The sequence below is a fragment of the Xenopus laevis genome, chromosome 3S (assembly GCF_017654675.1).
Source record: "Xenopus laevis strain J_2021 chromosome 3S, Xenopus_laevis_v10.1, whole genome shotgun sequence".
Lineage (NCBI taxonomy): Eukaryota > Metazoa > Chordata > Amphibia > Anura > Pipidae > Xenopus > Xenopus laevis.
The window spans coordinates 66,666,032-66,678,190 of record NC_054376.1 but is presented as its reverse complement, the minus strand read 5'-3'; the positions used below and the strand labels follow the sequence as shown (position 1 = coordinate 66,678,190).

Sequence of the window (12,159 nt, the reverse complement as noted above, 5' to 3'; positions counted from 1 at the left end):
CACAGAAACCTCTAATATACCCATCAAAGTTATTGTTTCTTTAAAAAGTATGAATAAATGCCACTTTCTAAGCTGAAATCCAGCGGTTTAACAGGTCTTCTCTTTCTGCATCATTTGAAATCCTGACAGGGAAGGAGGGACTAAACACTGATGTTACAAATTGTAACAACTGCTCCACAGCTTACAGATAGCATGAAGGAACTACATAACCCACAATGCATTGCACTGTGATGTTCTGTTCCTTATTGAAATCATGTGTGCAGGGAATTGTGGGGTTTGGAGGATGCAGGTTGAAGATGGCTGTTGATACAAAGTAACAGTAGTCAGCCAGCTCAGCAAAGTAGTCAGACAGACCAGCAGCAGAGCAGGGGGCTAGGCTTAGGGAACGTTCAGAAACAATTAAAAATAATTTAAAGTCTGCATATTTTTTAATTGATGTATATTGCAAAGTTGCTTGAAATTATGTTTACTTTTCAACAAGCTTAATTCATATTTTTGTGGTTTTAAGTACTTGGCAAAAATCTAACAAAAAGTATCAGTCATGCAGTTTGCTTATTTGGGTAACGGTATCCTCTATGTGTATACTGACTTGTATAGGAAGGAAAAGGATGACGCTCAGTTAGGTTGTCCACATTTACCATTTTGAACCTGGACAGCCCAGTTTTTTGAAGGGTTGCTGGTGTTAAAACTGCCTGGTTTTCCAAATTAGGAAAACCGGACAGGATTCCCTATGATTGACACAGTGATCATCCCCCACAGTATCACAACCCGCCCACATTGTACCAGTCACACCCCCTGCCTGGATTCCACTAGGCCAAAAGGTGCCATACACTGAAAGATCCGAATGTTTGGCAATGTCACCAAATGAGCGGATCTCTCCGTGATATACCCACCTAGAGGTGGGTGATATCGGGCTGATCCGATCGTGGGCCCTAAGGCGCAACGATCAGATCATAACAAAGGGTAAACGGGCGGTTGGATCGGTGGGCCCCATACACAGACCAATAAACTGCTGACTGTTTGTCAGCAGCTATTATCGGCCCATGTATGGCCAGCTTAACTGGTATTCAGTCAAAAACCCCTGCCATTGCTTTACCCCATCTCCAAGGAGACTAACCCTACAGATTTGGAACTGTTGTCTTATCTGGCATTTAAAATGAGTCTGGTTCGTATTGTTTGTTCAGTATGCATGTATCTGATTATTTTTAAAGGTAAACTGTCATGGGAAAACATGTTTTTTTCAAAACACATCAGTTAATAGTGCTGCTCCAGCAGACTTCTGCACTGAAATCCATTTTTCAACAGATTTTTTTATATTCAATTTTGAAAACTGACATGGGGCTAGACATATTGTCAATTTCCCAGCTGCCCCAAGTCATGTGACTTGTGCTCTGATAAACTTCAGTCACTCTTTACTGCTGTACTACAAGTTGGAGTGATATCACCCCCCCCAGCAGCCTAACAACAAGTTGGAGTGATATCACCCCCCCCCCCCAGCAGCCAATGGGAAGGAAACCAGATTGCAGCTCCTTAACACAAGATAACAGCTGCCTGGAAGATCTAAGAACAGCATTTAATAGTAAAAGCCAAGTCCCACTGAGACTGATTGTTACATTAAGTAGGAGAAAAAAGCCTGCCAGAAAGTAGTTCCATCCAAAAGTACAGGCACAAGTCACATGACTGGGGGCAGCTGGGAAACTGACAAAATGTCTAGCTCCATGTCAGATTTCAAAATTGAATATAAAAAAAACGGTTTGCTCTTTTGAGAAATGGATTTCAGTGCAGAATTCTGCTGGAACAGCACTATTAACTGATTTGTTTTGGGAAAAAAACATGTTTTTCCATGACAGTATCCCTTTAACAATTTTGTGGAGTAGTAGTAGTCTTAGTAACAGCATACATGAGCTGTTGCCTTCTAGCCTATGCACCGGATCCCTCACATCTACATTGTATTATCTCCACTGCAGATAAATTGACCAAAAGCAAACATTCCACAGCTAAAATTACCATCGTTAAGCAGGAAATATTAGTGTCACCACTACATATTGGCCTCAGTATATAGAGCTCAGCTACCCCACCCTCCCTACTTTAAGTTTTGAAGCAACAGTGTGGTGAGATGGTGACAATCATGTTATGGTTTAAAGAGCATTACAGTCAAGGTTTTTGGGGGATTTTTTGTTTTTAAAGCATGGGCTATTTCAGCTTTCTCAGAAGCATTCGTAAATAGTTCACATTCTATCCATACACTTATATGGTAAATGCCTGAAACCACAGGTATGAACTTTAGGACTGTTCCAAGTTAAGCAATTACCACTGCCACTATTTCACGGTGAAATTGACCAGAAAGTAAAAAACAAATACCCAAAATCCTGAAAAGGCATCAGACACTGCAAGTCTTATCCAACTAATAAATATCCAAACTTGAGTTAATCCTGCCCCACTGTAACATTTTACCCAGTCAAAAAGATGTAGCACCAAAAGAACTGCTATGCTAGAAAGTGTGACCTTTAAGTGTGCAGTGGGCATAAAACATAGACCCAATTTAATAGCAAAGTCAGACATAGAATAACAGCATTTCAGACCATGTATTGATTTTTTTATTTAAATACAGCACAAATGCCATTTCTTATTTATGCATTCTAACTTGCCTTTTGGGCTTTATGTTCAACAATGAAAACAAAAACCCATTAGTGCTTTTTATACAAGTGAATGACAAATACTTTAAATGACAGGTCATTGCATATAAGAGGATGTGCGAGTTATCTTAAAGCTAACCACCATTTAAGAAGGTCTTGTATTTAAATTGACTATATCAAAGCATCACTAAAAGTGACTGGCTACTCAGTATTCATCCTCCTCGTCCTCTCCAGCTTCAACAGACTCTGTACCTACTTCTTCATAATCCTTTTCTAGGGCAGCCATATCCTCTCTAGCCTCAGAGAACTCCCCTTCTTCCATACCTTCTCCAACATACCAGTGCACAAAGGCCCTCTTAGAATACATCAGGTCAAACTTGTGGTCTAACCTGGCCCAAGCCTCAGCAATAGCAGTGGTGTTACTCAGCATACACACAGCTCGTTGCACTTTTGCCAAGTCCCCTCCTGGCACAACTGTAGGGGGCTGGTAGTTAATTCCTACCTTAAAGCCAGTTGGACACCAGTCAACAAACTGAATTGTCCTTCTGGTTTTGATTGCAGCAATTGCTGCATTGACATCTTTGGGCACTACATCACCTCTGTACAGCAGACAGCAAGCCATATATTTACCACGGCGAGGGTCACATTTCACCATCTGGTTGGAATATTCAAAACATGCATTGGTTATTTCTGGGACAGATAGCTGCTCATGATAGGCTTTCTCTGCTGAAATAATGGGTGAATAGGTGACCAATGGGAAGTGGATTCTAGGATAAGGCACCAAGTTTGTTTGGAACTCTGTGAGATCAACATTTAGTGCGCCATCAAACCTCAATGAGGCCGTTATGGAAGAAACTATTTGAGCTATTAATCTGTTTAAATTAGTATAAGAAGGACGTTCAATATCCAAGTTACGGTTGCAAATATCATAAATCGCTTCATTGTCCACCATGAAGGCACAGTCTGAATGTTCCAGAGTTGTATGGGTTGTCAGGATGGAATTGTAAGGTTCTACCACTGCAGTGGATATTCTAGGGGCAGGATAGACTGAGAATTCAAGCTTTGATTTCTTTCCATAATCAACAGAAAGGCGTTCCATTAATAATGAAGTAAAGCCAGAGCCTGTACCTCCACCAAAACTGTGAAAGACAAGAAATCCTTGGAGGCCAGAACACTGGTCAGCCTGTAAAACAAATATTGCCATTAATTTGAAAATCATTTTTATGATGATATAGATTTGAAAGCAGGTCTTATATTTGAATGGAATAAAAAAAAAACACCAACTTTCTGCAGTGCTTTACAATACAAGGTTGTATACAACGGAAAAAGGTTGTATATGGAACGGAAAAACTGATACAACAGATAGAGGACCATTCTAAAAATGCAACTTTACAGGACAGGGGTGTTAAATGAAAAGCCTAGAGAAGTACTGTCCTACCAAAGCATAAAAGTTAACAATGAGCTTCAAATTTTATAAGAAATATGGAGTAGGGTCTTACCCCACACCAGATTTTTGACCGTATTACAAGCTCACTTTGCTGTTTCAGCCTTTTAGGCCTTTCCTGTTAGTAGGGGCTTTGGTTTGGCCTGACATAATGTAGTGGAATGATCTTTAGCCATCAGGAGCAAAAGCAAATCAAGCAAATATTGTACCATCTGAGAAAACATGGTTGACCTGCTTTGAAGAGTTCAGAGATGTACCATAAGACTATACTGGCATAATTCTGCAGAAGCATTTAATGTTTACTTTACCTACACTCAGGAACAAATACAATTCAATAATGATTAAAGGAAAACTATACCCCCCAAACAATGTAGGTCTCTATTAAAAGATACTGAATAAAACAGCTCATGTGTAAAACCCTGCTTCATGTAAATTAACCATTATCATAATAATATACTTTTTTAGTAGTATGTGCTATTGGGTAATCATAAATAGAAAATTGCCATTTTAAAAAATAAGGGCCGCCCCCAGAGATCGTAAGATTCACTGTGCACACATACAAACCACATGTAAGGTCACATGAGCCAATTAACAGACAGAGTTCTGCCTTTTGCTTCCTCACTTCTTCCTGTTACAGTTAGTGTTGTAGTATTTCTGGTCAGGTGATCTCTGAGGCAGCACAGATAGAGTCACAAAATGGTGGTTCAAGGCAAGAGATGTAAAAGGGCAATATTTATGTAAATATATATTCCAGTTTGGTAAGATTCTTTAATATGTCATTCAATTTTATATAAACTATCTGTTGCGTAAGTGTTCATTTTGGGGGTATAGTTTTCCTTTAACAGAGTTGACAGCCAAAGCATTTGATGATCAGTTTCTACAACATTTCCAACAATTTGCTTTCAGTCCCATGTAATCAAAGCCCAAGTCATGACACCATCAATTTACTTGCCATTTTTCTTATGCGATCAAGCACAGAATCTATTAATTCTTTCCCAATTGTATAGTGACCCCGTGCATAATTATTGGCTGCATCTTCCTTCCCTGTAATGAGTTGTTCTGGATGGAATAACGATCGATAGGCTCCAGTTCTGACCTCACCTGTATCAAGAGAATGAAATGAAAGGATTATAATTATTTATAGTCGCATAAAATGGATAGCAAACATTGTCAAATGCATTGAGTGCCAGCCAACCAAACGTTTGCACAATGAAAAAAAAATCTAATTCTAAGCAGATTTATAATTTAAATATATTCAATGTTTTTTTGTCTCTTTATAAATATAATGCTATTGACAGTAGTGTTTCTATTTTTAGTTTCTGCATTGCTGTTAATACTTATGAAATAATGAAGCAAAGCCTGCTGATTAACATAATGAGAAGAATGCACAGCATTAATGAGGTTGAGTCTCTGTAGGAGATCTGGTCTCCTTTTCAAGTGTAGGAACCAGCAATGCAAAGAGAAACAAAATACATTTACAAACACCACAAAAACTAATTTATATCTCAATACCACCCATGAACGCATGGCAGTGACATGGGTGAAATTACAAATGATTATAAATGTCATTTCTCCTACCGCACACCTGTAGTTCACCAATCCTGCAACTGGTGGTGCGTTTCTTCTGTTGACCCGGCCGGGTCCCTTAGCAACGTATGTGTATAGAAAACGGATCCACACACACACACACTGGTTAATGCAGTCGGGGAGTATCCCCTTTTATTCAGCCACCAAACAAATGTTTGTTGGCTGAATAAAAGGGGATACTCCCCGACTGCATTAACCAGTGTGTCTGCGGATCCGTTTTCTATACACATATGAAATTACAAATGGGCAGTGGAGGGATAAGGAAATGGACTAGGGGCAGTTACAGAAGAGGTACATGCCTAGCAGCCCCCCCCTAGGCATGGCGGTGAAATTACAAATAGGCCACCTCAGTTATGATAAGAAAAGGATTGCCCTTTGAGCTTAATGAGCTGTGCTCAGACAGCTCGGGCAGATATTAAATTTTGGCATGCACCAAGCAGGTTTCCCCATCCTTGTAGCGAACATATATTCCCCCACCGTTTTCAGACACTATATTACAGGACTTACCAGGCATTGTTGCAATTACCCCCTGCCCCAATCTGCATCATGGGTGATTTTAATAATTGCATGGACCCTCACAGATAGACTGGTCCATTCTACAATAATCACCCAACAAACTTGCAGCTTGTGCCATGGCATATCATTTGACAGATGTATGGCCTTAGAAATTCCCCACAAATAAATAATTTTTCTGCTATTCTGCAACACACCAAACACTTTCCAGAATAGACTAAGCTCTAGTTTCCGCAGACCTTCCCAAAATTTAGAGAGACCTCCCTCGAGCAATCTCAGACACTGCACCTCTCCTTCTTACACACTGATTAACTAATCCCGCAGACAGACAGTGGAAATGGAGTCCATTCTGGCTTAAGGTTCCCAGTGTAACAGAGGAATCGGCTGGATCTATGAAACAGTATTGGAGCATTAACTATGGCTCCACAGATCCTTTGATAACTTGGGAAGCCTTTAAAGCAGTAATCCGTGGTACCCAGATAGCGGCCATTGCCAAGATCTGTCTCTAAAAGATACCCTGCAAAGATTGTAATCAACTGTGGCTCAGGCTGAAGCTCAATATATTGACACTCCTACGCCGCACACTCATCATGGGTAGTTTACGGAGGCCCCGAGGCATTTGAACCTTCACAGAATAGAACAAAGAAACAACTCCTACATGATACTAGAACTATTTATGCATATGGTGATAAGAATGGTAAGCCTCTGGCTTTTCTTGCCAAACCGTCTTGCTATGCCACAGCTGTACTTAATATTCTCTCCTCTACTGGAGCGGTATTGATTTCCCCCAATGAGATAGCCCTGAATTCCTTAAATACTACTCCTCCCTATATACCTCTAAAGCACAATATTCAGATGCTGAGCTCCACAGCTACATCAAAACAATTCCTCTTAAACTTTCCTCGCACCAGACTAAATACATGGACTCTCCCATAACTCAATATGAGATAGCTGAAGCCATACTATCCTTCCCCCCAGGCAAATACTCAGGGCCAGAAACCTTTTTGATCAAATGGTATTGCACCCATATCCGGGAGGTAGTACCTAGACTCCATGAAACCCTGATGCATGCCTTTGAAGATTTCACTCTACCAAAATCACTCAGATGCAACTGAAGTCATTCCCAAACCTGGAAAAAGACCCCATGTTATGCTCCTCCTACAGAGTTACTTAACATGAAACTACATCTCATGGGCAGGATGGGTTCCTCCAACTGTCCAAGGTGCACAGCCCCGAACGCTGGCTTTTTTGCATTTAATGTGGGATTGCCCTGTCATATACAAATTTTGGAGGGAAATTGTGGCATTTATGGCTAACAAATTAGCATTACCCCAAGTGCTCAACCCAACTACTTGCCTGCTAGGCCTCCTTGACTCCCTGGTGCCCAGAATACACAACAGATGCCTAATAAGGCTGCTACTATTCTATGGCAAATAGAATATCACCCTGCATTGGATGGGCCCATCACGCCAACTCTCAATCGATGGATCAAACTTATTAACTCGCAATTGGAACTATATAAGGTTTACATACTTATCCAGAGGCTGCCCAAGCAAGTTTGAGAATATGGATTCCATGGCTTGAATCTCCAGCCACCTCTTTTAATTAATAGACACTAAATCCAGCCATCTCCCCCTCCCCTCCCTTCTTTACCCCCTTTCTTTCCCTTCTTTTAATTGTTAAAATTCAAATAAAAAGCATTCTATTAAAAAACAAGAAATTAGAGGGATAAGGAAATGGACTAGGGGCAGTTATAAAAGAGGTACATGCTTAGCACCCCTGACCCCACCATTGCACCCTAGGCATGTGCTTCTGCCTACCCCTTGTTCATGGATTGGCTGATGTAACCCTACATAGACTTTATACTTTAAATGGAAGTTTCAACAATACATGCTAAATTAAAGGGGTTGTTCAACTTTGAGATAATTTTAGTATGTGATAGAATGGCCAATTCTAAGCAACTTATCTGGTTTTCATTTTTTAAATTTGCCTTCTTTAGACTCTTCAGCATTTACTGATCCCAACTAAAAACAAACACTTTGTAAGGCTACAGATGTATGGTTTTTATTCAGGCATTTCCTATTCATTTCAGTCCCTTATTCAAATCCAAAGCATGGCTGCTAGGGTAATTTGGCACCTAGCAACAAGACTACTGAAATCACAAACTGGAGAGCTGCTGAATAAAGAGCTAAATAACTCAAAAACTACTAAAAAATTAGAAACAATTGCCAATTATCTCAGAATATAATCTCTCTACATCATACTAAAAGTTAATTATGACCATTTAAAAGCGTAGAATTACATTCTTTCATTTTGAAAACATAAAATTGTTGGATTCATATTCATTGCATTGAAGGGACAGTTGAACTACAAATTAACTTTTAGAATAATGTAGACCTTAATATTGAGTCAATTTATCTTTATTTCCATAATTTTCACTTAGCAATGCAAGAGCAAATCAGTCAGGTAGTTATTTGAACAACAGGCAAAGGTGAACCAGGTAAACCCAAAAAAGAAAGGTAAGAAGAGACAGAAAAAAAAAAAAATTTAAAATGAAGACTATTGAAGAGTTGCAATGTACCCTAAAGACTGGTGCATTATTCTCCACAGTTAATATTACATTTTGCTTAAAATTAAGGTCATTGTTATAACATTGTAATGCAGTTTTCATCCCAGAGAATAAGGGCTACATTAAACATTTGAAAGTTGAATAAAATGTTTGATACTGTACCAATAACAGTTTGCTCCAAGTCAACAAAGACAGCTCTGGGCACATGCTTTCCAGACCCAGTTTCACTGAAGAATGTCCCAAAGGAGGAATCCACCATTGTTGCAGTCTTTTCACTAGGCATTGTTCCATCTGGCTGAAGTCCATGCTCTAGGCAATAGAGTTCCCAGCAGGCATTGCCCATCTGAACTCCTGCTTGGCCAATGTGGACAGATATGCATTCTCTCTAGCGGGAGGGATTAAAAAAAAAAAAAACACACACCAGCAGATTTATACCAGTAGTAGTACAGTGCGTGCCGATAAATCTGTAGTAAGGATTTGTGGGGATCATTGGATATAAAAGGTTACATACTAAAATAGTTTTTAAAGGTTTATCATTAACTCCAGTGGCGGAACTACCGGGGGAGCAGGGGGTGCGAGCGGGCCAGGGCCCGCACCCCCTCAGGGCCCCCCGGCAGCCCGCTCGCCATTGATATGCGGACTGTGAGGGGCGGGGCCCGGCTGCGCGTCATGCACCAGGGCCCGCCCCCCTCTAGTTACGGTACGGATTAAATCGATATACCCAAAAGTTCACATTTGGTCATAATTTACTCTTTCAAGCAGCTCTCCAGTTTGGAATTTCAGCAGTTATCTGGTTGTCAGGGTCCATATTGCAATAGTAACTAGCTAGTGGCTTGAATAAGGAAACTTAAAGATGGGATACATGGCAACATATATAATGATGAGTAGTGGGGATATACAGTACAAGGGATATGAACTTTAAAGGGCATGTAAAGTCTAAAATAGAATAAGGCTAGAAATGCTGTATTTTGTATACTAAATCTAAACATGAACTTACTGCACCACAAGCCTAATCAAAAAAATAATTTATGCTTTCAAAGTTGGCTACAGGGGGTCACCATGTTGTAACTTTGTTAAACATCTTTGCAAGACTAAGACTGTGCACATGCTCAGTGTGATCTGGGCTGCTTAGGGATCGTCATAAACAAAGCTGCTTGAGTTCTGCATGTCTGGTAAGTAAGGCGGGGGCTCCCCCTGCTGTTCATAAGTATGATTGTTTCCCTGCTCAGCAGTTAGGGACCATCTGACAAATCCTATCCTCAGCAATAAATGAAGGGAGAATTTCACTGCATACAATCAGGTTTCTTATAAAAACTGTACACATTTTTTAATTAAAAGTATATTGGAGATGGGTTTCTTTTTCATTAAAGTAAAAATTGGATTTTATTTTTTTGCCTTTACATGCCCTTTAAATAGTATTAGCAAGAAGCAGTGTCCTCAAGGAAACCTACACGTAAACTATAGGTTAATGATACTTCCAGGAAGAATAAAGCCGTTTAAGGCTTTAAAAAAAAATCTGACTACTTTGCTGAGCTGGCTGACTACTGTTACAGTTCCAACTGCCTTCAGCCTGCATCCTCCAACCCCCTGCACACATGATTTCAATAAGGAACAGAACATCACAGTGCAATGCATTGTGGGTTTTGTAGTTCCTGCATGCTATCTGTAAACTGTGGAGTATTTTCAAATGATGCAGAAACAGAAGAATTGTTAAACAGCTGGATTTCAGCATAGAAAATGGCATTTAATCATACTTTTTGAAGAAACAGGTAATTATGATGGGTATATTAGGGGTTTCTGTGTTATGTGGGCCTCTTTATCACATTTTGGTTTGGAAGCCCAAGTTTCCCTTTAAATAACCAATGATCATAGGGGCAAATTCACTAATCCGCGAAGCGCCAAACGCTAGCGTTAATTCGCTAGCGTTTGGCATTTTCGCTACTGCGCAAATTCACTAACGAACGCTGGCGTAATTTCGCTAGTGTTACTTCGCAACCTTACGCCAGGCGGATTTTCGCTAGCGACGAAACTACGCAAATTCAATAACTTGCGCAGTGTACTGAACGCTACCTTTTACGCTAGACTTCCTTCGCCACCTCAGACCTGGCGAAGCGCAATAGAGTAGATAGGGATTGTTTAAAAAAAAAAGTCAATTTTTTTTCTAAGTCCAAAAAAACGCTGGCGTGTTTTCTACATGATGGGTGATAGGCTGAAAAAGATCGAAATTTTTTTGGGGCTCCCCTTCCTCCCCCCTACATTTCCTGACTCATGGCAACTTACCTAGACAGTGGGCACATGTGTAGGGAAAAATTTTTGCGGATTTGAAGGTTTTCTAGGCATTTGTAGTGCAGATACGTGTTCCTCCATTGAAATTAGAATTTCGCGCCGTATGCAAATTAGCCTTCGCTAGCGTAACTTCGCTTTATATAGCGAATCAACGCTAGCGCAACTTCGCAATCTTACGCTACCCCTGTGCGCAACTTCGGATTTTAGTGAATTTGCGGAGCCCTGGCGAAACTACGCCTGGCGAAGTGCGGCAAAGTTGCGCCTGGCGCAACTTCGCATCTTAGTGAATTTGCCCCATAGAGTTTATAAAGTATGGTTGTAATAGAAAGGCCCTACAGACAGCACAGGCCATGCTGGCTTGATATAACAAAAACAATCTTTTATATATACTTTAAAGAGAATGGACTGTGGGAACTCGGGTACAAAATACTTATATACAGTTACCACTTGCTTCACTTTCTAAAAAAACAAAACAAAAAACACACACACATGGTTTCTAGCACCATCTGGAATATGTTCAATCTAAAACACCATTGTATACAATGAAACAGTTAAGTAGAGGTCACATCTACATTGTAGCAACATGTGCAAAAAAATAAATAAATAATTATGTAAGGCACTTGTATAGAAACTAGTTTCTTACCATGATTACACTAGGACAAGCAAATCCTTCTAAACAAACCTTCCAGCCTCCTGCCCCTCTTTCAAACCACTGCTTTTTACTAATCTCAGTGGAAGACCCCACCCATGTCACATGATTTATTAACCAGGCAATCCAATCTCACCTGAGAGAGGGACTCAAGCAAATGGATCAGCATTTAAACAGTGAAGGAGTTTCCTCTAGCCCCACTAGAAAGACTTTTTTTGCATATCCTCATCACAGCAGCACAGGTGAATCTGTCAGAATTATCCATGCAAATACCAATCACCTTGTACTGCTGAATAGTGGTGTGTCAGATAAGTTGCATTGTTTCTATGAGGCAAGTCACATTAGTCACAAACTGTAGCACAGACTGTCTATAATGCACGGAATTACACTTGACCTGCTACAAGTAGCCAGGTGTGGCTCTCAAAGCAAACATACCTAGAATAGGTTAAAGGAGAAGTAAACCCCTTATTAAAAA

At 40.1% G+C, this 12,159-nt stretch overlaps 1 protein-coding gene across 1 annotated transcript; it reads right to left on the bottom strand.

Annotated features, from left to right (window-relative positions):
* Nucleotides 1-2,579: 2,579 nt before the first annotated feature.
* Nucleotides 2,580-11,748, bottom strand: tubal3.1.S (tubulin alpha like 3, gene 1 S homeolog). Its single transcript, NM_001091468.1, is given in 4 exon segments — nucleotides 2,580-3,819; nucleotides 5,033-5,181; nucleotides 8,912-9,134; nucleotides 11,679-11,748. Coding segments are annotated over 4 exon segments (1,353 nt in total). The 5' UTR covers nucleotides 11,682-11,748; the 3' UTR covers nucleotides 2,580-2,841.
* Between the last annotated feature and the right edge of the window lie 411 nt (nucleotides 11,749-12,159).